The sequence below is a fragment of the Arvicanthis niloticus genome, chromosome 2, assembly GCF_011762505.2.
Source record: "Arvicanthis niloticus isolate mArvNil1 chromosome 2, mArvNil1.pat.X, whole genome shotgun sequence".
Lineage (NCBI taxonomy): Eukaryota > Metazoa > Chordata > Mammalia > Rodentia > Muridae > Arvicanthis > Arvicanthis niloticus.
The window spans coordinates 126,513,491-126,541,085 of NC_047659.1; the positions used below are offsets into that span (position 1 = coordinate 126,513,491).

The 27,595-nt window shown below is 42.2% G+C and overlaps 1 protein-coding gene across 2 annotated transcripts in view; it reads right to left on the minus strand.

Annotated features, from left to right (window-relative positions):
• Positions 1 to 2,483: 2,483 nt before the first annotated feature.
• Positions 2,484 to 27,595, minus strand: part of Rbl1 (RB transcriptional corepressor like 1) — a 56,848-nt gene continuing 31,736 nt past the window's right edge. Inside the window, exons 15-23 of one of the 2 annotated variants that reach the window (XR_013108947.1) lie at positions 27,311 to 27,574; positions 25,608 to 25,825; positions 20,729 to 20,905; positions 18,912 to 18,983; positions 17,135 to 17,213; positions 10,991 to 11,139; positions 8,292 to 8,456; positions 4,017 to 4,292; positions 2,484 to 3,874 (exon numbers count right to left, since the gene is read on the minus strand). Coding sequence is in view for 1 of the 2 variants with exons in the window: in XM_034496641.2 (XP_034352532.1) it covers positions 4,122 to 4,292; positions 8,292 to 8,456; positions 10,991 to 11,139; positions 17,135 to 17,213; positions 18,912 to 18,983; positions 20,729 to 20,905; positions 25,608 to 25,825; positions 27,311 to 27,574 (1,295 nt within the window). In the remaining variant the exon portion in view is untranslated. The other variant, XM_034496641.2, reaches the window with a different exon arrangement.

Genomic DNA, 27,595 nt, shown 5'->3' on the forward strand with positions numbered 1-27,595 from the left:
CCCGAGCATCTAGATTCTGCATGAGAGAAAACAGGAAGTAAAACCTGCTTCAGCTTTACACAGCTGTCTGGTTTTCCTGCAAATGACGTCATATTTCTTTCTTACTGCCTATGCAAGAACACAGCTCTGACCATAAAGAAAAGAAGAGATACTTTATTCTGAACATAAGTATGAATGTCCACGGCCTGGAACACAGACTCGGACTACTCCAAAGACCATGTGCCAACTAGTTAATTAAGATAACCAGCTAGTTGGGAACAAACCTAGCTATAAGGCCTAGCAATTCATTAAGTCTCTATGTCACTATTGGAACCCGGTGAGTCAAGACAGTCCTGCAGAACAGCCTGCTGTGGGTGATGCCATCCCTGGGTTGGTTGGCCTGGGCTTTATAAGAAAGCAGGCTGAGCAATCCAGTAAAGCAGCACCCCTCTATGGCCTTTGCATCAGCTCCTGCCTCCGGGTTCCTGCCTTGTGTGAGCTCCTGTCCTGACTTCCTTTGGTGATGAACAGCAATGTGGAAGTGTAAGCTGAATAAACCCTTTCCTCCCCAACTTGCTTCTTGGTCATGATGTTTTGTGCAGGAATAGAAACCCTGACTAAAACAACCCTTCTCCCTCCTCCTACCAAATGCTGAGATTACGAAGGTGTACCACTGTGCTCAGTTTTATGTTGTGCTGACTGTGAGACCTAGGGCTTCATGCATGCTAGACAGGAACTTTATATCAATTGAACTATACCCCTACATGTCCTGCTCATAAAAGCATGTACTACCATACAGCTCCAGTGTTGGGGGCCGACTTAGCAGAAAGCGGCTATCAGCTTTGCAGCCATCTTGAGCCATATACCCTGACATGAGACTTGGATTACAATAGCCTACAACAGCTGAGCACACTCTGATAATCTTGGTTTAGATACCTTGGGTGCGTGAGATTAAAGGTATGTGACTTCAGAGTGTGACCTAGAGATCAGATTTAGAGACAAGACTTAAGGGCATGATTATAGGTGTAACTTAGAGGCATGGCTTAGAAGTGAGACATAAAAGGCAGAGGCAGAGAAATATACTCTTTAGAGAATCAGACACTTTAGAGAGAACAATTTGGAATAACAGAGATTCAGACACTAGGAGTAGGAGTAGACATTAGACACTCGGAAGAGAACAACAGGAGTACAACTAGGAACTAGAAGTAGTACAACTAGGGACTAGGAACTTAGGACTTGGGACTTGGAGAGAAGAAGAAAGACTGAAGAATAAATGGGATTGAATCACACTCTGTCTGGTCTCCCTTCATTCTTCGAGTCCGTCCTCACTCTCTCTCTCTTGCTGAACCCTGACCCGTGGACCGGAGCGGCAGCTTGGGCCAGGATACAGTGGCTGCCAAGCACGGAGTGGAGAGGGCCTCAACATTTTAGGCCACCCAAAGTGAGGCTCCAGCTTGGGTCTCAACACTCCAGAGGGTGAGAGTCCATGATATCTAGTAGAAGGCATGATGACAGGAACAGCTGAGACCTGTATCTCAAACTGCAAGCAAGAGGCAGAGAGCAGGGTGGAAATGACTGATGTGACTCTCCCTACCCCTTGTTGGCAGACATTGGTCCATGAGGGCTAATGGAGCAGGGGTTACAGACAGGGTTGGCCAGAGGCCCTATGAGTACTAACAGTAATAACTAATAATGACACTAATAATATAATAATTAATTATAATAATAATATAATAATAATATAATAATTATATTATTATAATAATAACTAATAATGGTACCAGCTTCAGGGAGACAGATTACCTTTACTCAGGGTGAATCAAGTGTTATATAGTTAGAGAAAGGGGGTAGAAATACCCATGGTGGGCAAAGGTCATTAGCGTAAGGTACTGAAATACCTCATTAGCCTGGGGAGGCATTTCAGGAATCTCAGGCGCTAACTGAATGGGTTCTTATCTAAAGAAAGGAAGCTGAACCTGTGATCTAACCAAGGCTAGGTGACAGTCCACAGGTATTGGGTGTGGGGTCCAGGATCCCCAGGTTGATTAGAGGAAGGCTTGGAGACAGTAAGAGTCTGCTGTATTTTACTGAGCTCAGGGCTTTTCCATAAGGTCAGACTTCAACCTTAGCAGCAGGACTTTCAGGCAGCATGAATATTTTGAAACCTCAAAGCCCTCCTCCAGTGACATACCCCCTCCAACAAGGCCACACTATCTATTCCTTCAACTACAGAAGCTTATAAATGGGGGGAAGGCAGGAGGGGCATACTCATTCAAATCATCCCTGCATATGTGTGTATGTGCACACATGCATATAGGTTCCCCTGAAGGCTAGCAGAAAGAATTACATCTTTGGAACTGTATATGGGCTGTTATAAGCAGTTCAGTGTGGTATTTTGCAAGAACAGCCAGTGCTTCTAACAGCTGAGACATCTCTCCAACCCAAGACATGTATTTTAAATAGCTGTACATTTGCTTCTAGTTATACAGTAAAAAGTACAATAGTTTAAGTTTTAAAAATTCTAATTTTTATTAACTATTTTATATACATTAATACAAAGTCCTAAAAATTGGTAAATTCATGTCTTGTTTTTTAACACAGTCACTGAATAAATCTACATTTATATTTTGTACATTAATAACGAAGGTGACACAGTAGACACAGCGACACAGAAGTATGTACAAGGACAGACTAGCACTTGGCTTATTACAGCACGTGTAGATACTACACAAAGCATAAGAATACAATTTTCAGAAAAGCAAAACATAACCCAAACCTCTTTTTAAAATTTAAAAATAAAACTTTGGTTACCATTCATCATTAATTGGCAGCCAAATCTTAAGACTGATTCAAATTAGCGTTGGGCATGTTAGACATGCTGAGTGAGACTGCCAGGCCAACACTTTATATTTTAAAGATAAGGTTTGTAGTTAAAAATATTTATACTGATCCATCATCTAACTATGAGTTTAAATGGCGTATTCACATCCTTCCCAATGCTATCACACAGAAGCAAAGGTGAACACTAGCAACCTGATTCTTTAGAAGGCTAAACCTCCAGTGTGGGAAGATCCACAAGGGGACCCAGGAGTTGTTCCCCAGGGGAAGGGGAGACTCCTGAGAAACCATGATTCCCGAAACAAAGGGTGATACAAAGAGAAAGGAAAAGCAGCTCTTAAACTGAAACATTCTGCTTACAGGGTAGGGAGCGATTCTAATGTGAAAGCTTCAAATATTTTCAGGAAATTAAATGAACAATGAGAATGAATAATTTGGTTTTTTGAGTCAGGGTCTTGCTATGTAGCTATGCTGCCTGCCAGTCCCAGCACTCCTCCTGTGTACTGGAATTACAGGCAGGTCCCACTGTGCCCAACATGAATGAATGAATGATCTTACAATGCTATTTTACTGAGGAAATGTAATTTCTCATTTATCTGAATCTTACTCTCCTAGATTAAGAAAGTTTCTTATTTTGAGAACTACATGACTGAATACAATCACATAAAATAATTAAGGCAGTATCATGAAAATCGTAGTTTTAAAAATGAGTATCCCTTTTATAGGGTTGTAACATCAGACTAAAAGGTACAAAGCTGCCTGTACTCAATGAGAGGAAGAAGATGGGGGTGGGGGCACAGAACAGGGGCACAGACAGTCCCATATGCTGGTGGCACCTGAGGTGTAACTGTTCCAGCAAGCTCAAGGCAGGCTGGTACTTCAGTGAGCTCTCCTACTGTGGGAGCTAACCCTACCTTCAACACAAGCAGACAGGACAAGTATCTCACAGACTCACTGAATTAAAAAGCACAGGAGACATTTGATCATTTTGAAAAGACAGTTAAAAAAATAGTTTCTTCTTAATTCATCCTAAAAAAAGCAACCCTAGAAACAAATACTAAAAAAAAAAAAAAAAAAAAAAAAAAAAAAAATCTTGTTACTATTTATGAAGGCACTTAAAACATTCTTTTCTAATCTACCTCAAAATATATGTCTGTCAGAAATATAGGGTGAATAAATGTTTTTAAAAAGTAGCTTACTTTTGGTGCAAGTTTTTGTATAACCCAGTGATAAAAATGTGAAGGATGGAGCCCCCAACTTCTCCAGAACAATCCAAAAGTGCTTTGATCAGACGAAGGGTAACATTAGTGATTTGCTCTTTCACTGACAACATCTTGTAGGCGTTTAAGTAAAACATCATCGTTCTCTTGGCATAGACGTTTGGCAGGTGACTCTGCATCTCCACTGATGGCTATCACACGCCTCTTGGGTTTCTGCTCACCTTGGCGTATCATGTGGTTGATATCTTTCAAACTCTACAGGAACAAGAGGGCACGTGTAAAAGGCAGGAAAAGGAAATTTTATGTAAACAACTAAGCTAACTCTCTTTACTCCCTCCTATCTTCTACCTCAATCTAAGCACTGGTATTATCTTTTATTATCTTAAATTGTCTTTTGAATCTAAACCAACTTACAGTGGTGGGTTTTTGAGTGGTTTTAAAAGATGATGTGCCTTTTAACACTAGCTCTCAGAATCCAGACCAGAAGAAGCAGAGGCACTGAGGAACTGAGGTTACAAATGCAAATTCCCAAGTTTTACCACCACTTTCTGAGCTAGACAGATGTTTTGTGGTAGGGCCTAGCAACCCATGCTGTGTTTATTTAGTGTGTGTAGGGTACATTATTGCTGTGGTATGTGTACAGAGGTCAAGGAACAACTTTTGGGAGTCGGGTTCTCCCTTTCCAGTGTGGGTTCCTGAGATGGAATTCAGGTCATCAGGACTGTGAAGTGTCTTAGGGTTTCTATTGCCTCAACAAAACACCATGACCAAAAAGCAAGTTAGGGAGGAAATGGCTTATTCAGCTTATACTTCCAGATCGCTGTCCATCATTGAAGATTCGAAAGTCAAGACAGGATGGCAAACAGGGTGGAGTCCTGGAGGAGGAGCTGATGCAGAGGTCAGACTGGTACTGCTTACTGGCCTGCTCAGCCTGCATTTTTTTTTTTTTTTTTTGGTAGAAAAGGATTACACCAGACCAGGGATGGTGACACCAACCACAATAGGTTGGGCTCTCCACAACTAATCACTAGTTGACAAAATGCCTTACAGCTGGTTCTCATGGAGGCATTTCCTCAACTGAGGCCCCTTCCTCTCTGATGACTCTATCATGTGTCAAGTTGACACAAAACCAGGCAGTACAGCCAGACAGTGCTTTCACTCACTGCCAGCTGCAACTCAAGTTTGTTTGTTAAATCTCTTCATTTATTACTTACTTATTAATGTGTATGAATGCATGTTTTGTTTGTATATCTGTGTGTATGCTATGTGCATGCCTGGTGCCTACAGAGGCCAGAAGAGAGTGTCAGATTCTCTGAGACTGGCATTAGAGATGGTTATGAGCCACTGATTGGTTGCTGGGAATTGAATGTAAGTCCTCGGAATAGCAGAATAGTTAGTGTGTGTGTGTGTGTGTGTGTGTGTGTGTGTGTGTGTGTGTGTGTGTAAAACCAAAAAAAGTATATAAAACACACACACGCACACACACACTTTATTTTCCATGTGTTTCTGCTGTGAGAGCATGTCCATATGTAGTCCACATGCAGACATCACAGGTCTCAGGGATATATGTCAGGTCACCAAGCCCTTGGTGGAAGGGCCACTAAGACAGTGTCAGTCTGGCCTTTAACTACTGAAAGTCTGTCTGCCTCAGACTGACACATTCTATTCCTAGTTTAACACAGTAATGCTGTTACACTCTGATGCCTGGGAATGACTCAGATTTAGCTGGTGTGGAATCTGTGAGTCACCAAAGGTAATGCTGACATTATAGATTCAGGAGAAGTGAGTGGTTCCTGAAACTGCATCCCAGCTGTTTAAAGTGACTGCTCTACCTGCCCTGCCTGCTAGCTCTGTGAGGCCACAGGTCTGCGGGACAGGGCTAGCTCTATGAGTCCACAGGTCTGCGGGACAGAGCTAGCTCTGTGAGTCCACAGGTCTGCGGGACAGGGCTAGCTCTCTGTGAGTCCACAGGTCTGTGGGACAAGGCTAGCTCTCTGTGAGTCCACAGGTCTGCGGGACAGGGCTAGCTCTGTGAGTCCACAGGTCTGCGGGACAGGGCTAGCTCTCTGTGAGTCCACAGGTCTGCGGGACAGGGCTAGCTCTCTGTGAGTCCACCAGTCTGCTGGACAGGGCTAGTGTTCAGCAAGCTCTCCAGGTGACTGTAACTCTGATTCAGGAATCACTACCCTGGATTTCAGATGGTCTAATATCTTCTAAGCACCTTTATGGGATAAGTCTCATCTTGGTCAGTTTTCCTCTGTCAGTATAGTAAGACCTCAGTAAGCATGGAACCAAACAGGAAACTGAGGAGTTAAAAAGCTGTTCCTGCACTGATACTCACAATTTGTCCAAATAACACTTGTAGCTTCTAGAAACTTAAGATGCTGCTGTGCAGTCCTAGAAATACTGAAAAAGCCTATCTCTGACATGTCTCCATCAATACACTGGGTATAGATGAAGGTAGTCTCTCCAAAAAGGCCCCTGCTTTCTAAGTCTTCACTGGCTGTAAGCCATCTAATGCTCTAAACTTTCAAAGCCATTCATTAAGTTAGCACTTCCCACATCCTCAGAAGTCTGAGGGCAGCTCGGACATCTCCTCAGACATTTCTCAAAATAAGCCCAAAACAAAACAAACAGGGGCCAGAGAAATGGGTTAGTAGTTAATAGCATTGCCTGCTCTTCTAAAGGATCCAGGTTGAATTCCTAGCACCCACATGGCAGCTAACAAATGTCTAAAACTCTAGTTCCAGGGTACACAATTCCATCTTCTAGTCTCCAAAAGCAACAAGCACACAAGTGGTACACAGACATATATGTGGGCAAAACACTCACAAAAAATAATAAGGTAAAAATTAACAAACAGAACCCAACATCTTTAACAACAACAACAACAACAACAACAACAAAAAGCTGGGCAGTGGTGGTGCACGCCTTTAATCCTAGCAGTTGGAGGGCAGAGGCAGGCAAATTTCTGAGTTCAAGGCCAGCCTGGTCTACAGAGTGAGTTCCAGGACAGCCAGGGCTACACAGAGAAACCCTATCTTGAAACCCCCCTAACCACCTCCCTCCCCCCAAAAAACCCACCCAACAAAAAAGCAGGCAGTGGTGGAACAGTCCATTAATCCCAGCACTTGCACTTGAAAGGCAGAGGCCTCAATGAGTTTGAGGCCAGTCTGGTTTACAGTGTGAGTTCCAGGACAGCCAGGGCTACACAGAGAAAGTGTTTTGAAAACAAACAATATCTAACAAACACTCTAAAAGACCAAAACCTTACCACTCCCTGAGATGTACATGAGACGCAATCGACTAAGCTACCTCAACTCAATGTGATGTTCTTTTCCTTTTTCTCTCTTTGTGGTAAGAGGATCAAATCCAAGGACTGGCTTATGCTTCACGAGCTCTTTACCAGTGAGGTCTATCTGCCAAACCAAACACTGCTCTTTCTGGGAGACAGTGTCTTACTGTGTAGTCCAGGCTGGACCTGAACTCAAAGTCTTCCTGCCTTGGCATTGTTAAGATGCAGATCAGACCGCAGTTCAAGTCACAATACCCACAGCATCCATTCCCTTCCTCAAGATGTGACAGGCACCCTACTGACAGTGCTCTCTGTGCATCTCCAGCTAACTATTTAAAGGTACCTGAGAGTATGCAGGCTTGGAGGATACATCAAAGAGGCATTGGTGGTCACACCTCCTGTTTCCCACCCAGTTCCCTGCCTTGCTAGAGAAGCAGAGAGCCTGGCTCTCTAGAATCCTGTACAAAGCCCCACTCCTGTCTGATGGGTCTGATTCCATTTCAGAGGTTCCACACCCCTGCCATGGTGTCTGTCTCCGGCACTGAGGGCCTACACTCTCTGCAGAGCTCCTATACACTGTTGGAACATTGTTAACCACTTTTCTAAACAACTTCCTTTCCCAACATTAGGTCTTAGCATCCTCCATTAGCCCCACTTCCGAGACTGTTCAAACAATTCAAGAGCTGCATGCTGGCATTACAGGTATGTTCCACCATGCATAGTAATAACAGTGTTTTTGGACATACAAGCATGGTACAGTTAGCAGTTTATAATTTATTACTGGTAACTTTATAACAAAAAGATGAATGACGGCTGGCTGACAAACTGAACTCTAGTTTTAAGAGGTAAAGTTACTTGAAATCCAGCTTTTTCATAGTTACTTAAAAATTCTAACCTGCAATCCAGCACTTAACAAGTGTGGACAAGAGGAGCTCTAACGCAGTCTGTATGCACTGTACCTTAGAAGGGCTGCCATTGAACTTGTACAGCAGTGCGCTCCTGGGGGTGAGGCCCGATCCATTCTTGTGTGGAGAGACATAAATGGAATGCTGCTGGGAAATGCGGCGTGGGGAGCCCGGCTGCTGCTTAATATGTGGGAAAGGAGAGAGGGGTGGAGCATCCATCTAAAGTGACCCAGAAATCATATTTTTAAGACAAAAGGATAAAAAAAACATAGTTATCTTTGTAGCAATTCTTTGTTAGAAGATGCTATATTTTAAGGGCTTACTTATGGCTGAAAAAGCAAAAACATATAATTACTCATTGTTTTCATCAACTACTGATAAGCAAGCTAAAGCTTATCTTCTTCACACTTCCTGTACCTAGTTTTGAAGATCCTGGACAAGTTGGGCACACTGGCATGTTTGTAATCCCACACTCGGGCTCTGTCTCTCCAAAACAATGATGAGAAAATAAATGACTGGGACAAATCGCAAACACAGATCACAGGGATCCGGGATTCATCCCATAGAAGTAAGAATAGGGGTCGGGCTCACTCAGTTCCGAGTATCATAAAACAGCCACACCAGACCCTGTACCAAAACACCCACAACCTGGCTGATAAAGATGAACAAAAGTAATCTCCCAAGTGATGCCCAAGAAAGCACAAGTAGGCTGAATGAAATGACACGTGCAGTCCAGGACTTGAACCTGGGTTCAATGAAGAGACCACTGAAGAAAGCTCAAGAGGAAATAAGGATGGAACGGAGAAAGTCAGTGTTCCAACAAGAGAGCTCAGGGAAAGCCTGGCAAGGAGAAGACAGACTTGGGTCTCAAAAACAAAGGAAAAGAACTAGACCATGCAAGGAAAGGGTATAAAACCATTTTCAAAAACACAGGGAGGGTGCAACAGGCCCCAGACCTTAGCACAACTGACTCCATGATGGAAATACCATTCAGGCTGTAAAACTCAGCACACAGACAACACCACCTGCCAAAACTAAAACAGAAATCTAATCCACCAACATCCATACAGTTCTGCAATTCACATGGCTTTTTGGCTTCTGTAGTTCTGCTTTTGGCTAACTTGTTAACTGAAGTGTGTCGATCCTCAACAGGGATCCCAAACACCCAGTGTAGGTTGCTGGCTAATAAAAGCTTTCCATTGGTTTAAACCCATGTCTAAGCAGTTTTCTCTGGTGAGTGCCCCATATTTGTGGAGGGTCCACTGAGATCCCCAGAGAGCAGTCTGTTTCTGAGGCCCTCAGGCTGTGGAAGGAAGAGTCCACGCAGTGTTCAAGGAGCTCTGAGGACACTAGGCCCCACATCCCTACGACTCCCTCTGATTATTCGCTGCCTAAAGCCCAGGAAGAATCTGACACTTCCACCTCAAAGGGACGTCAACTCGTGATATAGTTTTTGTGCTTAAAAGCTCTCCCTGAGAAAGGTTGGGAGCTACACTGGGGTCCCAAAGACCTTGTGTAGTTGCCAGCCTAATAATGACTTTCAATTGGCTTTTTACACACGTCTGAGCATGTACAAAAGGAAGATATGGGAACTGTGGTAAACTATGAAGAAAACAAATCTTTGAAGAGAGAAATAGAAGAAGGAAGAGAATTTCAGGTCAATGGCACAGACCAGATCTTCAAAAATATCAGAGAACATTTCCCTAAACTAAGAAGAGACAGACCCATACAAATATAAGAAGCACACAAAACCCCAACTAGACAAGACCAGAAAAGAAACTCTCCAAGGCATATCATAGTTAAAACACTAAATACACATAACAAAAAATGAAAATATTAAAAGCTGAAAGAGGAAAAATAAAAAGTTATACATAAAAAAAAAAACAAACCCATCAGAATAGTAGCTGATTTTTCAATGGAAACTTAAAGTCAGAAGAGTCTGTAGAAAATGCACTCAAACATTCTAAAAGACCAGGGCCCAGATTACTGCTCCAGCAACTTAGGCAAGAGACACTAGAAAAAAATGAAACAAAGCTGCCATGAATGAAATACAAAGCATGAGTAAGAATATAAACAGAAACCAAACAACAACAAACCAAACAACCAACAAAACAACTGCAATCAACACACAGCTCTCAACAATAACTTAAAAGATATTAATGGACTAAACTCTCCAATCAAAAGACATAGGTTAGCTGAATGGTATAAGAAACAAAATCCAGGTCAGGCGTGTGTGAGATGGCACATGTGCTTAATCCCAGCACTTGGGAGGCGGAGGCAGGAGGATCTCTGTAAATTGGATGCCATCAAGGTCTATACAGTGAGTTCCAGGACAGAATGGCCAGAACTACAAAGTGAAACCCTATCACAAACACACACAAACTTACACATGTACACACACATGCACAATAAGAAAGAAAGAAAATTCTATTTCTATTGTCTACTGGTTGTCCAATACAAAGTAGTCAGTCCTAAAACCATACATATAAATGCCAAATTAAATGGACTCAGCAGGTTATATTTATATATGTATACATACATATGTACACATATATGTATACATATATATGTACACACATATATATACATATACATACATACACATGCTATAATAATAAAGAAAAAGAGGTCATCAATTTGAGAGGGGGTTGTGGTGAACACGGGAGACTGAAAGTGGAAGGGAGAAATTATATAAATAAAGTTTAATTAAAATTTAAAAATTCTTGAAGAAAGTAGCAAGACTTAAAACTTACTATATGGTCCTGATTGGACAAATCATACTTCAATGCAAATGACTTCACTCTTCCTACATATATTGTATTGTAGAATTTGATAAGATCGCCTCTTTCCTCTTTCGCTGGTTCACTGGAACAGTTGGGAGTTTTTGTGGCATCTTCTATGTCTGTTAAGAAGAATTCAGCATTGTGATAGGTATTCTGTAATATTAAATTAGTAATTTGGATATCATTCATTTTAACAAAATTAAAAATACAAATCCTTGTAAAAAAGAATCTAAGTCCAAGCTAGCCTGGGCTACACCATGAAACTGTTAAAGAAATAATCCAAGCAGAACGTAGAGAAATGTAATTGTTGGACTGAATGTGGTGGTGTTCTCTCTAGTGACAACTCACAAAACACACTTCAGAAGGGGAGTTTTGGAGCTCCCTGTCACCTATGGCCTTCATTAAAGGGAACCAGCTCTGGTTAGGTCTTAAGCAACTTTAAAGTGGAGGAAGTGAAACATCCTGATTCAGAGTCCAAGAAGGCCCACAGCCACTCATCCTGGAGGGACAGATTTACAGGTTAAGAAAGACACAAAGTGAGCCGGTGTGGTAATGAACATCTTTGATGCCAGCACATAAGAGTTCCAGGCCAGCTGAGGCTACACAGTAAGACTCTGGCTCAAACAACAACAACAACAACAACAACAACAACAACAACAACAACTGCTTGTGTTTATTTTTTTCAAATGCAAGGAGAGTAAGTTGTAGGGCTTGTTGTTAGTTTTTGGAAAGTTTTATTCTATAGTAGAAGATAACCTCAAACTTGCAGCTCTCTTCCTGCCTCAGCCTCCAGAGTGTTGGGATTTAGGCCTGAGCCAGAACTGGCCAGTACATTCTAGGACTCTTGTTTCTCCTGCGTAACAGGAATGCTAGTTTTCAACTGTTATCCCCTCAGTTGTTAAAAAAAGAAAACAAAGTTGACTCCAAGGCGCTGTCTTATCTGTAGGCACTACTTGGATAGACTCTTGACTTCAAGCAGAGCTGCAGTCTGCTAATTTGCCAGGCACCATCTAGGAGAAGCTAAAAAGGTGATCTTCCTGAGATGTTCCTCCACAGACTGTCAATGTATCACTGTCATGCTTTGTATATGCTTGGACCACAGAGTGGCACTTTTTGGAGGTGTGGCCTTGTTGGAGTGGTGTCACTGTGGGTGTGGGCTTTAAGACCCTCCTCCTAGCTGCCTGGAAGTCAGTATTCTACTAGTAGGCTTCCAATGAAGATGTAGAACTCTCAGCTCGTCCTGCACCATGCCTGTCTGGGTGCTGCCATGTTCCTACCTGGATGATAATGGACTGAACATCTGAACCTGTAAGCCAGACCCAATTGAATGTTGTTTTTATAAGAATTGCCTTGGTCATGGTGTCTGTTTACAGCAGTAAAATTCTAACTAAGACAATGACGGATTTGCTTCTCTACACAAGGCCAATGACAATAAATCTGAGGAAAAATTCCTGATATTAATATGTTCTTCCTGTTATTAAATATATAACAATCACTAGGTACTGACTCACCCTTTTGAGCAGATTTCTACAGACCTACAAAGATGTACTACCTTGTAGTGATGCTATACAAACAAAAAGAATTCTACAGAATTCCTGACTTGATTCAAATCATTTTAGGAAGAAAGTTTTTAGAGATGGTCTTAGGTGCTAGAAAGATGTAATAAAGTTAGAACCAAGAATAGAGTGTGCCAACTCCTCATATAGTAAGTAAAAACTGCATAATAAAAAATAAAATGAGCTTTCATAATTACACTAAAAAGAGAAATAGACTTGGGAAAAAATTGTGTTCATGGAAAAACATTTAGGACCAAGGATAAAGCCAGAGATGTGCACTATGATAAGGCAAGGCCACGTAAAAACTGTTGAACTTTTAATGAGTATATTATAATGAAGCACTGCTTTGAATTTAGTATCAACATCCTTCTGTAACTCCAATTCTATGTAACATTTTATCTCTGAGGTAATTTTCTAAAGAACTTTTTGTCTAAGGAGGAATAAAAGACCAGAGAAAAGAAACAAAGTTGTTGGTTGAATGGTTTGGCTTAGGAAGTTCTGTTCCACCCACCCAACCACCCATCCATCCATCCACCCACCCATCCATCCATCTGCATATATCTGTTTGTCTATATGTACATATGTAGGTATATGTATGTATGTAAGCATGTTAAAGTTGTGGAGTTGATTGTGACAGACAGTCATGCTCGGCCAGAGTGTGGGTGTTAGAATGTTTGAATGTATATGTGTCTGTGCATATTTGCCTGTATAAAGCATCTTAATTCTTTTCCTTTCCTTCCTCTCTGGTTCACAAAGAGTTAACCAGCTTAGCCAGAGAGGCTTCTGGCTGATTCACCAGAGAAAGGAACACCAGTAATATTAAATCCTTTCACTTAATTCCGTGCTGCTAAACAGTATGTGTTAACTGCCAGATATTAGTGCTTATTAAGGCACAAGTAATAAAGAGTTAAGTTCTTTAACTCTTAAGTTAAGAACTTTAACTTAACTTTAACTTTAAGTTAAGTTAAGTTCTTTAACTTTTAAGAACAGTAAGAGTTAAGTTTCCCTAGCAGTTATTTAAGTATAAAGAGTTAAAGTACAAAGAGTTATAACGCTTAATAAATCACAGAGTTAAAGAGAAAAAGAAGCCAGTGTTTTAAAATAATAAGCAAGAAAGTTTTTAGAATCTTTTAGAAGTTATCAGCAAGCACTCTGCAGTTAGAGAGCTAGAAGGACAGAGACTACTAGTCTTTAAAGCAATGTACGAAGGAAGCTGTGTCTCACTTCAACTCCTTTCTAGGCCGGGCAGACTCCCAGCACTCACTGTTTAAAGAAAGTATATAAACTTCAGCTTACTTGTACAGAGTCACCTGCTTCTTCCTTTAAAAAAAAAATTATTTTTTATTTTTCGAGACATGGTTTCTCTGTATAACATCTCTGGCTGTCCTAGAACTAGCTCTGTAGATCAGGCTTTCTTTGAACTCACAGAGATCCACCAGCCTCTACCTCCTGAATGCTGGGATTAAAGGTGTGTACCACCATGCCCAGCCTAAATCTTTATAGTAGTGAAGAACCTATTGCCTATTAAAAGACATTCAACATATCAAAGATGAGTTCTTATTTTCAACAGGTTGAAGTATCCCTTTGCCTTAGAAAAACCAGAAAACTAAAACAGCTCTGGGCCATGAAAATGTCATTTCCCATAATCAAGTGCTGGGGATTAAAGTCTGGGCCTGCACATGCTAGAAAAATGCTCTTCTGACCTCACGGACACCTGTACACATGTGTACACACACACAGATAACACGCACATTTTAAAAAATATATTTAAAATCAAATGGCCTTGAGAGATAGTGGTTAAAAGCACTTATTGCCCATTACAGGGGACCTGGGTTTGGCCTCCAGCGTCCACAAGGTAGCTCACATCCTATCCAGTTCTAGGGGATCTGACACCTTCTTCTGGCCTCCAAGGGTACTGTATGCATGTGGTACACAGTCATGCAGCATCTACACATATAAAAAAATTAAAAAACGGAAAACCCCCAAGATCCCAGTCCTTACAAATAAAATAAACAAGCTGAGTATTTGGCTCTGCCTGTGAGACGCTGCTTTTGCATGTGGTATACCTTGCACAAGCTCAGAATTTTGCAGAACCTCCCCCGTCAACAAGAAGGCATTTGCTAGAAATGGTCCCTCAATCTTGAGCTTTTCAACCTTTAAAGTGTAAGACATAAATTTTTGTTTTTTCTTAACTATGCAATCTCAGGTACCTTGTTATAGCAATAGAAAATAAACTCTGAAATTTAGTAATAGCTAATGTAGGTCAATCTCATTAAACAAATCAACTCTAGTTATTTAACATTTTCTTAAGATTATAAATGTTCAGTGTTACAGAAAAACATAGTAGATACTTTAGCTTAGCTCTTTAGTTTAGATTTTGTGGTTAGTCCCAGAGTTCTACATCCCAGGAGATATATGAATGTTTGAGCAAATAACATAACAGAAGCAGTTCTATGTCTTAGGGGACTGGGTGGAACATGTGTGAGAAAATCCACATCCAGCTTCTTAAGTGATAATAACTCAAGGCCTGCAGCTGGCTCGTCTACACAGACTGCCATTAGTATTCAGATTGAGAAAACTCAGACTACAATCCTTATCACTTAAACATAGAGAAGGGAGGGGCAGGGAGATGACTACTGGACAATGAGCCACCACATGGGTGCTCTGAAAAAGCAGTTAGCACTCTGGACCACCAAGCCATCTCTCCAGCCCATGTATGCAGCTTCAAAGTCATTTTTGGGTTGCTCAGTTGATGGAGTGCTTATCTAGTGTACACCAGGTTATAGATTCTATTTTTTTATTTTATTTATTTATTTATTTATTTATTTTGGTTTTTCGAGACAGGGTTTCTCTGTCCTGGAACTCACTCTGTAGACCAGGCTGGCCTCGAACTCAGAAATCCGCCAGCCTCTGCTTCCCAAGCACTAGGATTAAAGACATGCGCCACCACTGCCTGGCTAGATTCTATCTTTAACATCTCATAAACTATGTGGTACCACAAGCATTCAATGATTCTATTTTTAGCATCTCATAAACTATGTGGTGCCACAAGCATTCAATCCAGGGCTCAGGAACTGGAAGAACTGGAATTGCAAGGTCATTGTCTGATATACAAGAATGAGAGCAGCCTAGGCTAGAAATCTTGTCTCAAAAAAAAAAAAAATCAAACAAACACCAGAACAGGCAAGGAACACAGAAGTTTCTGCAGTTTCACCTGGTTTATTCTTTTATGTTATTTCCCACTGTCTCAGGAATAGTATACTTAAGTAAAGATAAGTAAATGTTGCCTACATATCCTGAAGTCAGATCCTGAAAGATTATTAAATGGTGTTACAGTTTATATCTGAAACATCCCCTATAGGCTGCTCACAATTAAAGCTTTGTTTTCCAGCCAGCATTGTTTTGGGATAAAGTGGAAATTTTAGGATAAAGTAAGAAAGTCCCTAGAGGTGGGCACTTAAAAGTTCTATTGAGGGTCAAACTTTCCCCTCTCCTTCCTGCTGTCAGCCACTGTGATGTCTGCCTCCTGATAGCCCAGAAGTGATGAGGTTAATTGACTGTGGAATAAGAACTCTGAATCCATGTGGTAAAATAAATCTCGTCTTTTTTTTTGTTCCTTCTTTTAAATGCTTTGTCTCAGGTATGTGTTGCTGCCTCCCAAACTGAGCACACTGGGACTTTATTGATGGAGATCTTCTAAACTTACACCCCAGTAGATTTGTCTTTGTTACTTTTACTGCTGCTATGATACAGTACTATGAAAGCACTTAAGGAGAACGGGTTTGTTTGGTGCATGGTTCGAGGGCACAGTCCATCATGACAGGGAAGTCAAGGCAGCAGGAGCTTGATCCAGTTGGTCATGATGCATCACAGTCAGAAAGCAGATGGATTCCTCCTGTTAATGAAAAGTCTAGGACCAACCTCAGGGGACTGTGCTGCTTTTCTTTGCCTACCTCAATGAACCTCATTATGACAATCTCTCATAATCATGCCTGGAGGCTTTCTAGGTGATTCTAGATCTTGTCAGGTTAACAATTCTAACCAACCCAACACTACAGTGACACAGAGCTGTGCAATCTAAAAATTGCCTTTAGGTCTGAGAGTGTGGTGCAGTGGCAGAGTGCTTGCATAGCCTGCTTTGGGCTGAGTCTCTAGCACCACAAGGAGAAAAGTAGAGGGATTGGAGAAATGAACTGGAGAAAAGCATGTCCTGTTCTTGCCAAGGACAGTTTGGTTCACATCAGACAGATGACAAATGCCTGTAAGTCTAGCTCAGAGGATCCCAACACCCTCTTCTGGCCTCCATAGGACCTATAGTCAGAGTCAGTCAGTCTCTCTCTCTCTCTCTCTCTCTCTCTCTCTCTCTCTCTCTCTCTCTCTCCCCCCCTCCCATACACACACAGTGACTCATACACACACAAACAGTAAGTCTTTAAAAACAGTGACTGTATTGCTAATTCCACCTACATTATGAGTCCATGTTGACTGATGCCTACTATACTGTGTACAATGTAGTCAAAGGTGCATTGTGTACGGCATATGAGTTGGATAAGCTTACCACCATCGGCCATTTCATAATCACCATTGTACGCCACAACTTCTCCTGGAATACTTTTCAAGAGAACACTCCTGTATACCTACAAGCCAAAGGGGAGGGATCACTTAGTCATAAAGAGATACAAATTAAACAAATCCAAAAAAAAAAAAAGAGCAAAACCAACTCAGTAAAGAAATACCTCTCATGTGGGTTATCACCAAACCACTTAAAATCATATTAACTCTCATAAGTACAAATTATGGGAAATATCACAGAGAAGGAAAATTGAAGTGAGCCTCTTATATAAAATGTACAATTTAGTTTATAAAACTGAGAAAAAATTAAATACGTTTCACCAAATAAAAGCAAACTCCAACTTATAATTCATTTTCCCTTTGGTTTAATCCCTTAACATTAATCAGTTATCTCACTGGGCTGTGGCTAGCAATTCCCCATCTCCTTTCAGGAAACCACATTTAAAAAAAAAAGTTCCTTCCCTGTCCCTAAAGTCTTTCCTACAAGAAGGCTAAAAAGGCACAGTCCATCCCCTTATCTTCTAAGTTATCTTACAAGGTACTGAGAGATCACTCAACAAGTAGTGGCTTGGCTCAGTTTGGATCCACGCTAACCTCAAGGTAGGGTACCTCTAGACTTGTTCCAGGGAATTTTCCTCAAGATACCCAGAAAATCGGCCAGTGTTTAACAAATATCTATACTTTCAAATGTTTCTTTATTTTTCACTATTGGTGTATTTGGGGCTTAAGAGAAGAGAGAGCAATTTGGGCTTCGGAGGTATGATTACTGATTACTGACTCTAACTCTCACTATTTGTCTATGAACTCTAGGCTCAGAAAAGAGAACCTGGCAGAGCAACTAGATTAAGCGGCCAAAGCCTTAAAGTAATTTTCTGTGCTCTTTAATTCCAGTAATTAAAAGTCAAGGCAAGTAAGTAGTCATTAAATATTTCCCTTGTGCCAGGACACCTACCAACAATTAATATTTCCACTGTATCACTGAAAGTTATCAAAGATGTAAACATTATGACTTCAGGCAAAGTCATACTGGTGATACATGCCTATATTCCCAGCATTAGGGGGGAAAGAGATCTGAATCAAGAAGTCAGGGTCATCCTCAGCTATATTAGTAAGTCTGAGTAAAACTGGGGCTGGGCTGGGAGTGAGGTGGTTGGTACATGAAACCCAGTCTCAAAAAAACGAAACTAAACTAAAATGGAACCAACTCTGCAAACAGCAAAAGAAGCTATTAACAACAATTCCTCAAATTTCACTGGCTTTAAGCATTAAAGAATCAATCAAGCTTCATACAATTAAGAAATACTATTAGTAGCCAAGTGTTGTGGTACACCTTTAATCCCAGCACTCAGGAGGCAGGGGCAGGCAGATCTTTATGAGTTTGAAGCCAACCTGATCTACATAGTTAGTTTCTGGACAGCTAGGGTTACATAATGAAAACAAACAATGAAATGTTATAATATGTATCTTTTGCTAGGTTTCTAATGTAAAATGAACAGAAGTTCCTCCAGAGTGTGTGAGGAATATAAGCAAGACACGGATGGAGGAATATAAGCAAGACACGGATGAGTCAAAGGAGTCCGTTTCCTGCCTTCTACTTAAGCTGTCCTTTATGGAAACTATTTCTTGAGTTTACTGGCATCCTTTAAACCAGGAAATCCAAACTACAGTAAAACTATCAAGTAACTACTTTTTATATACCTTGATAGCAAAGAATTGGCACAAAAAACCTATTTTTGGACAGCAGGAATAATAATGTAACTCACGTGACTATTAGCTTGGGGTTGATTCCTATAACTTTTCATTATTTCTTGAAAAGTTCTTTCTTCTTTTGTTACCTAAGGAAAAAAATTACATTTATCAACTGCTTTTGAAAGAAACATGGCTCTGAGCAAAAATCTCAATTATAGGTTGGTATCAAGAGCAGCCTCGCAGAAAGCCAATAACCCCAGGCCGACCTATGACTAAAAACTACGTACAGTTATGATTTTTTGCTACCTTTTAAGTTCAGGCTTTATGGTCTGTGGGGACACAATTACCAGTCTCATTAATCAATAAGCAGTAGACCTGGTAGGATAGAGCCCTACTGAAAAGAAGTGTTGTGCAAACTGATGGAAGAAAACAAAGACATGCTGAGTCCCTGCAGGGTCTGGCTTATTCCTTTTAAGTACTTATTTAAAAGTAAATTAACCACCTACTAAAAGACAGAAAAATATCTTGCAGTGATTCATCAAAGAACTGAGTAGTTATTACAGGATTGAGGTTTTGATAGGAAGACAGTTTGTAGGGATTTTAATACTTAGAAGTCACAGTCGGAGAGAAGAGAGATGAGTGACCCAAAAAGGAATCCTTTCTGTTATCTGTTAGCATAACATCGGCTTCCATTAATCCTTCCCTGATGCACTGTCCATTAGCATGGAACCCATGTTCTATAATGATGACTTAGAAGTAGGAAAGCCTAAATTCTGACACATTTCTGGGAAAACACAAATGATTAGTTTAAAATGTGTATTAACACTTTATATAGAGATTTTAAAAAATTATTCTTATTTTACACATATGAGTGCTTTGTCTGCATGAATACCCATGTACCAAATGCATGTCCGGGGCCAAGGAAGCTTGCAGAGAACAGATCCCCTACTACAGTTACAGGGGGTGTGAGCAGTAATGTGGGTGCTGGGCAATGAACCCAGGTGCTCTGGAAGAGCAAGCAGCTAGTGTTTTTAACCACTGAGTCATCTCTCCAGCTGCTACATAGAGAGATTTTAAAGAGGCACTGAACAGAAAGGGCACAAGAGATTTTGGAAACATACCTTTTGCTGTGAATGCTTGAAAATCAGGTCTTAAAATTATATATATAGCTAAGATTGCTAGTTAAGCCAATATATTGTTAGGATAGAAGTTATAAACGATTTTTCCAATATATGTCAAACTTTTAAAAAATAAGCAAGCTGGGTTACTTTGTGACCTAAACGTGGTGTAGCACCTGCTAGGCATCATGATAAATCAAAGAAAGGTGATCAAAGCAGAGGCATCCTGTACCACACTGTGAAGGGAGAGGGCCTGTGCTGCCTGCCACTTACTGGGTAACTTTGGCCAAGTAACTTCAGTTCTGGACCTACTCATTTGAAGGAAATGCTCACTTTACTATTAAGTCTCACACTAGAGATATCACAGGGAGAGGTGGAAATGTACTATTCCCAGTTCTAAATTCCTTTATAACCAATGTATTCTTTTAAAAAACATAAAAATTTCATGTATGGTGATGATGATGTGTGTGAACTCAGGAGCACATTTGAGACAGAACGGAAGATAGTGTTCACGACTCAGTTTTCCCTTTCACTATGGGTTCAGATCAAATTCAGGTTACCCATTTTACATGGCAACATGTAGTCTTCTCAAGTGAAAGGCTGGTTATTGTGAAACTCATAGAAAAGCCTGACACTGTAGCAGCTTGACACTTAATAATGGTAAGCAGTATCAGCTTGTAGCACAAAAGGAAAACTAAAGACCAAGTCCAACAGTTTTTACTGATGCTTCAAATTAAGGCACCGAGGGCAGAAACCTCCCATCTTATACATACTTTTGCCATGATGTAAACGGCACACAGAAGGAGCTGATCCAAATGCCTATCTTTCATTAAATCAGGGCAGTGAACTAAAGTGAATTCAAAACATGTCCAGATCTTCCTTCGTAACTCATTTGAAACATCAAGTTTTAAACATAAATCACGTAAGCGCACACTTGCCAAATGATAGACCTAAGACAGAAGAAAACACATTATTATAAAACAAGTCACTTCTCAAGTTTCTATGTCTTACGGTGAATATGGGCTTATAGGCCAAGGTTAAAAAACAAAATTACCAAATCATCTAAATTTTCTGTATTATACCACTAGTTTAACTGCTGTGATTAGAGAGTGTAGATGAAAGCTATAGATTTAAAAACTACTTAACAATGGTTTTTATTTATTTTTTTAAGATTTATTAATTTACTTTATGCATGAGTAAACTGTAGCTGTCTTCAGATACACCAGAAGAGGGCATCAGACCCCATTACAGATGGTTGTGAGCCAGCATGTGGTTGCTGGGAATTGAACTCAGGATCTCTGGAAGAGCAGTCAGTGCTCTCAACTGCTGAGCCATCTCTCCAGCCCCTTACAGTGTTTTTTAAAGTGACCATGCCTAATACTCTATAATGCCATTATAAAAAACAAGAAAAAGTAAAAACAGGATTCACCTGCATAATAACTATTATGAATTCAAATACTTTCAAGTGTTCAGAAGTCCCTGTGTGTTCTTTTTGGGTTGGAGAAAAATGGCTGGAATGTCTAATATGCCAAGAACCAAAGTTCTGAACTTTTCTGATCCTGAAAATAATTCAGGAAGCAAAACTATTTTAAAAATAACAACAACAACAACAACAAACCAAAAACCCCAAACCAGAAAACAAGTCTCCTGAACTTGGAAGCGGCTCTATGGCTTAGAGCATGCTTGGTGTCTGAGGAGGCCAGAAAAGCGTGTCAGGGTCCCTGGGGCTAAAGTTACAGACTGTGTGAGCCACTACCTGGGTGCTGGGAACTGAACCAGGGACTTCTGAAGAAGCAGCTAGTGCTCATAACTACTGAGCCACTTCTCCATGCCCTAAACAAAGCATTTTAAACTGAGGTAGGGAGTGCTCGAGGATGGCATCCAACTTGTGGGTAGAGGAGGAGGACACTGTCACTATGGATAGAGGAGGAGGGCACTGTCACTGTGGATAGAGGAGGGCACTGTCACTGTGGATAGAGGAGGACACTGTCACTGTGAATAGAGGAGGAGGACACTGTCACTGTGGATAGAGGAGGAGGACACTGTCACTGTGGATAGAGGAGGACACTGTCACTGTGAATAGAGGAGGAGGACACTGTCACTGTGGATAGAGGAGGAGGACACTGTCACTGTGAATAGAGGAGGAGGGCACTGTCACTGTGGATAGAGGAGGGGGGCACTGTCACTGTGGATAGAGGAGGAGGACACTGTCAGTGTGGATAGAGGAGGAGGGCACTGTCACTGTGGATAGAGGAGGAGGACACTGTCATTGTGGATAGAGGAGGAGGGCACTGTCACTGTGGATAGAGGAGGAGGACACTGTCACTGTGGATAGAGGAGGAGGACACTGTTATTGTGGATAGAGGAGGAGGGCACTGTCACTGTGGATAGAGGAGGAGGACACTGTCACTGTGGATAGAGGAGGAGGACACTGTCACTGTGGATAGAGGAGGAGGGCACTGTCACTGTGGATAGAGGAGGAGGACAGTGTCACTGTGGATAGAGGAGGAGGACACTGTCACTGTGGATAGAGGAGGAGGGCACTGTCACTGTGGATAGAGGAGGAGGACACTGTCATTGTGGATAGAGGAGGAGGGCACTGTCACTGTGGATAGAGGAGGAGGGCACTGTCTCTGTGGATAGAGGAGGAGGACACTGTCACTGTGGATAGAGGAGGAGGGCACTGTCACTGTGGATAGAGGAGGAGGGCACTGTCACTGTGGATAGAGGAGGAGGGTACTGTCACTGTGGATAGAGGAGGAGGGCACTGTCACTGTGGATAGAGGAGGAGGACACTGTCACTGTGGATAGAGGAGGAGGGCACTGTCACTGTAGATAGAGGAGGACACTGTCACTGTGGATAGAGGAAAAGGACACTGTCACTGTGGATAGAGGAGGAGGGCACTGTCACTGTGGATAGAGGAGGAGGACACTGTCACTGTCAATGTGGATAGAGGAGGAGGGCACTGTCACTGTGCATAGAGGAGGGCACTGTCACTGTGGATAGAGGAGGAGGGCACTGTCACTGTGGATAGAGGAGGACACTGTCACTGTGGATAGAGGAGGAGGACACTGTCAGTGTGGATAGAGGAGGAGGGCACTGTCACTGTGGATAGAGGACACTGTCACTGTGGATAGTGGAGGAGGACACTGTCACTGTGGAAAGAAAAGGAGGGCACTGTCACTGTCACTGTGGATAGAGGAGGAGGGCACTGTCACTGTAGATAGAGGAGGAGGGCACTGTCACTGTGGATAGAGGAGGAGGACACTGTCACTGTGGATAGAGGAGGAGGACACTGTCACTGTGGATAGAGGATGAGGACACTGTCACTGTGGATAGGGGAGGAGGGCACTGTCACTGTGGATAGAGGAGAAGGACACTGTCACTGTAGATAGAGGAGGAGGGCACTGTCACTGTGGATAGAGGAGGACACTGTCACTGTGGATAGAGGAGGACACTGTCACTGTGGATAGAGGAGGAGGACACTGTCACTGTAGATAGAGGAGGACACTGTCACTGTGAATAGAGGAGGACACTGTCACTGTGGATAGAGGAGGAGGACACTGTCACTGTGGATAGAAGAGGAGGACACTGTCACTGTGGATAGAAGAGGAGAACACTGTCACTGTGGATAGAGGAGGAGGACACTGTCATTGTGGATAGAGGAGGAGGACACTGTCACTGTGGATAGAGGAGGACGACACTGTCACTGTGGATAGAGGAGGAGGACACTGTCACTGTGGATAGAGGAGGAGGGCACTGTCACTGTGGATAGAGGAGGAGGGCACTGTGGATAGAGGAGGAGGGCACTGTCACTGTGGATAGAGGAGGGCACTGTCACTGTGGATAGAGGAGGAGGGTACTGTCACTGTGGACAGAGGAAGAGGAGAGTGTCACTGTGGATAGAGGAGGAGGACACTGTCAGTGTGGATAGAGGAGGAGGACACTGTCACTGTGGATAGAGGAGGAGGATACTGTCACTGTGGATAGAGGAGGAGGGCACTGTTACTGTGGATAGAGGAGGAGGGCACTGTCACTGTGGATAGAGGAGGAGGGCACTGTCACTGTAGATAGAGGAGGAGGGCACTGTCACTGTGGATAGAGGAGGACACTGTCACTGTGGATAGAGGAGGACACTGTCACTGTGGATAGAGGAGGAGGACACTGTCACTGTGGATAGAAGAGGAGGACACTGTCACTGTGGATAGAAGAGGAGGACACTGTCACTGTGGATAGAGGAGGAGGACACTGTCACTGTGGATAGAGGAGGAGGACACTGTCACTGTGGATAGAGGAGGAGGACACTGTCACTGTGGATAGAGGAGGAGGACACTGTCACTGTGGATAGAGGAGGAGGGCACTGTCACTGTGGATAGAGGAGGAGGGCACTGTGGATAGAGGAGGAGGGCACTGTCACTGTGGATAGAGGAGGGCACTGTCACTGTGGATAGAGGAGGAGGGTACTGTCACTGTGGACAGAGGAAGAGGACAGTGTCACTGTGGATAGAGGAGGAGGACACTGTCAGTGTGGATAGGGGAGGAGGGCACTGTCACTGTGGATAGAGGAGGAGGATACTGTCACTGTGGATAGAGGAGGAGGGCACTATTACTGTGGATAGAGGAGGAGGGCACTGTCACTGTGGATAGAGGAGGAGGGCACTGTCACTGTGGACAGAGGAGGAGGACAGTGTCACTGTGGATAGAGGAGGAGGACACTGTCACTGTGGACAGAGGAGGAGGACACTGTCACTGTTGATATAGAGTAGAAGGACCCTGCATTAAGAATGTAAAGCAGTTCAGTCACACAGTAAATACTGAGGGCTGGGAGACATGGCAATGCAGTCACTAGGGTGCTTCTGTACCAGCATGAGCACTGGTGTTCAATGCCCAGAACTCACTCACAAACCCAGGGTATGATGGCATGCATTGTAGTTCCGTGCTGTGGAGGCAGAGACAGACGGGCGTCCCTGAGGCTTGCCGGCCAGCCTAGCTTACTTGGTGAATTCTCTTAAAAGCAAAGTGGATGGCACAAAAAGAACAACAGACATAGCTGTCCTCCAGCCCCACCCGACACACTAGATACTGAGTTCCTATTTCACTTCTAAGAATACACTTAAACTGAAAGCAGAGACAAAGAGTGCCAATATTCACAGCAGCACCACTCATAGTACCAAAAAGTGGTAACAACCCAAACATCTCCCAACAGACAAGTGGATAAACAAAATGTGGTATATACATATAGAATACTATCCAGCTTTAAAATGGAAAGACATCCCCATGCATGCTATCACACAGATGAATGTGGAAGATGTGCTCAACAAAACAAGCGGTCAAGAGAGACGCACTAATGTGTCATTTCACTTAAACATGGCACCTTTTCAAGTTGGCAGTCAAATTCATACAGACAAAAAATAGCATGGTGATCGCTTGACAGAAGCAGAGAGCAATGGGGGCTTCCACTTTCATGAGTAAAAAGTTTCAGAGTGAAAAGATGAAAAAGTCCTGGAGGTGGACAGTGGCAAAGGGCCTAAAAATTAAAGTAGCACATTTTATAATTATGTGCACTTTATTTTAAAAGAGAAATAAAACGAGAGGCCAGCACTGCTGGGTTTGCTAAAGGATCTCTGTTCAGATGCTATGGACAAACATACCTTTCTATAAAACAGTGCTAAGGACCCCGTCCTCTTCGGCTTGCTTATTCCAGTCAGATGAGCGTCGTGTGCTCTAGGCAGGTGGGTCTGTTTTGGAGAAGTCCCAGTTAATGCCTGGGCAGTCAGTGATACAGGGCTCTCAGCTGTGGACTCCTGAGTTGAAGTTGTAGTCATGGAAATAGGAACCAGCGTGATTTCTCCAGCATCATTGGCAATACCTGAGTGCACAAGCAAGAGTTCTCAGTTGAAGATACAAGCTGAATGTTCACAGCAAAGTTGTTAATGTATGTGTATGAGTAAGCGCAGGGAATGCCTTAGAGAAAAGGATGCAGCTATTACATTGTAAGTATTGCACAGTTTTGTTTTTCTTTCTGAAGCAAGATCATGTTTCCTTCTTATATTTTTATGTTTAATTTATTTAAAGAGACAAATTTTGAGTAGCAGGGTGTGATGCCTCACATCTATAATGCTTGGGGACCTGAGGCAGGAGGACTGCTGTAAATGTGAGGCCAGCCTAGGTTGTATGGCAAGTTAAAGCCAGCAAGACATAGAGGCCCTGTCTTAAAAACAGATGGCAATAACAAAAACCGTTATCTTCTGTTTTGGTATGTGCCTGTGATATTTGTATATGTCACCTAAAACTCTTACAAACATCATCTATTCATTTCACTTATGGGGAGGAGTATGTGTGTGCCATGACATGAGTATAGAGGTCAGAGGACAACGTGCAGGGCCAGTTCTCCCCTTCTACCATGTGACTTCTGGAGACTGAACTTGGGCTGTCCAGTTTGTAGACAAGATCCTTTAGCCGATGAGCCATCTCACTGTCCCGACTTTAATACTTTAAAAAAGCAAATTTTACTCTTTTGAGCACTTCAGATGTCTTTAATTAAAAAGAATTTCTCCCTTAATACACCAATTTATAAAGTTCAGATAACAACAAAAAAGTAAATCCTAACAAAAAGGGTTGTAAATTTATAAACTATGGAAATTTAAAATAGTATATGTTCAAAATGAAACAGTAGGTGGAGAACTGAACACTTCAGGGCAGTGGGATTATGATGATGTAGTTACTATGAAGATGATTGATGTCATTATACGGTGTCAATACTGTAATGTGCACAGAATGCCTGATACCAAGAGTGACCCTGAATGTAAAGCGTTGGTTGTATGTGCGGATGAGTCAGTGTGGCCTCACTAATCTAAGAACATGCGGCCTAGTGTGTACGATGCCAATGCTTTCACAGGCTGTGAGAGAGAGCAGGGAAGATGACAGGAAGTGCATGACAAGCACCTCTACCTTAAAATTCCTGTGACCTTCAAACTGCCCTACAGTACACGGTCAGTTAAAGGAAAAGAAAAGAACTTAGGTTTAAGAATGAAACACTGGGGCTGGAGAGACAGCTCAATGGCTGAGAGCATTTGCTGCTAATGCAGGGGACCCAAGGTTCAGTGCCCACTTACATAGTGGCTCTCAACCACCTATACTCCAGTTCCAGGGAAACTGATGTCCTCTTCTGGCCTATATGGGCATCAGGCATGTACATGGTACATAGACATGCATGCAGCAGAACTCTTATATACATAAAATAAAAATAAGTCTTTTTAAGAAATACCGAGTTATATCATGTGATCCAATTTCATAAGACATTTCTTAAATTTTTATGTAACTGAACAATATAAAGTAGAGATGAAGATGTTACCATGCAAAGGAACTGTAACTTTCCGTCCCATTGTCCCTGTGACTGTGGTTGTGGCCATTGTCAGAAGAGCCTGCCCAGGGGAAATTGATAAGCTTTCAGCAGTGACACTCGAAGGAGCAATCCTCAGCTTTGTTCCTTCAGCCATAATCTTATCCATCAGTGTGTCCTTTGGTGGGTCATCTCCAAATAGTCTCCTCTTAGCGCTTCCTGCAGCGGGGGAGCTGTAGCGCTCATGGACAGAAATCGGAGACAATGGTTGCATATCTAATAAAGAGAAAAGTAAAA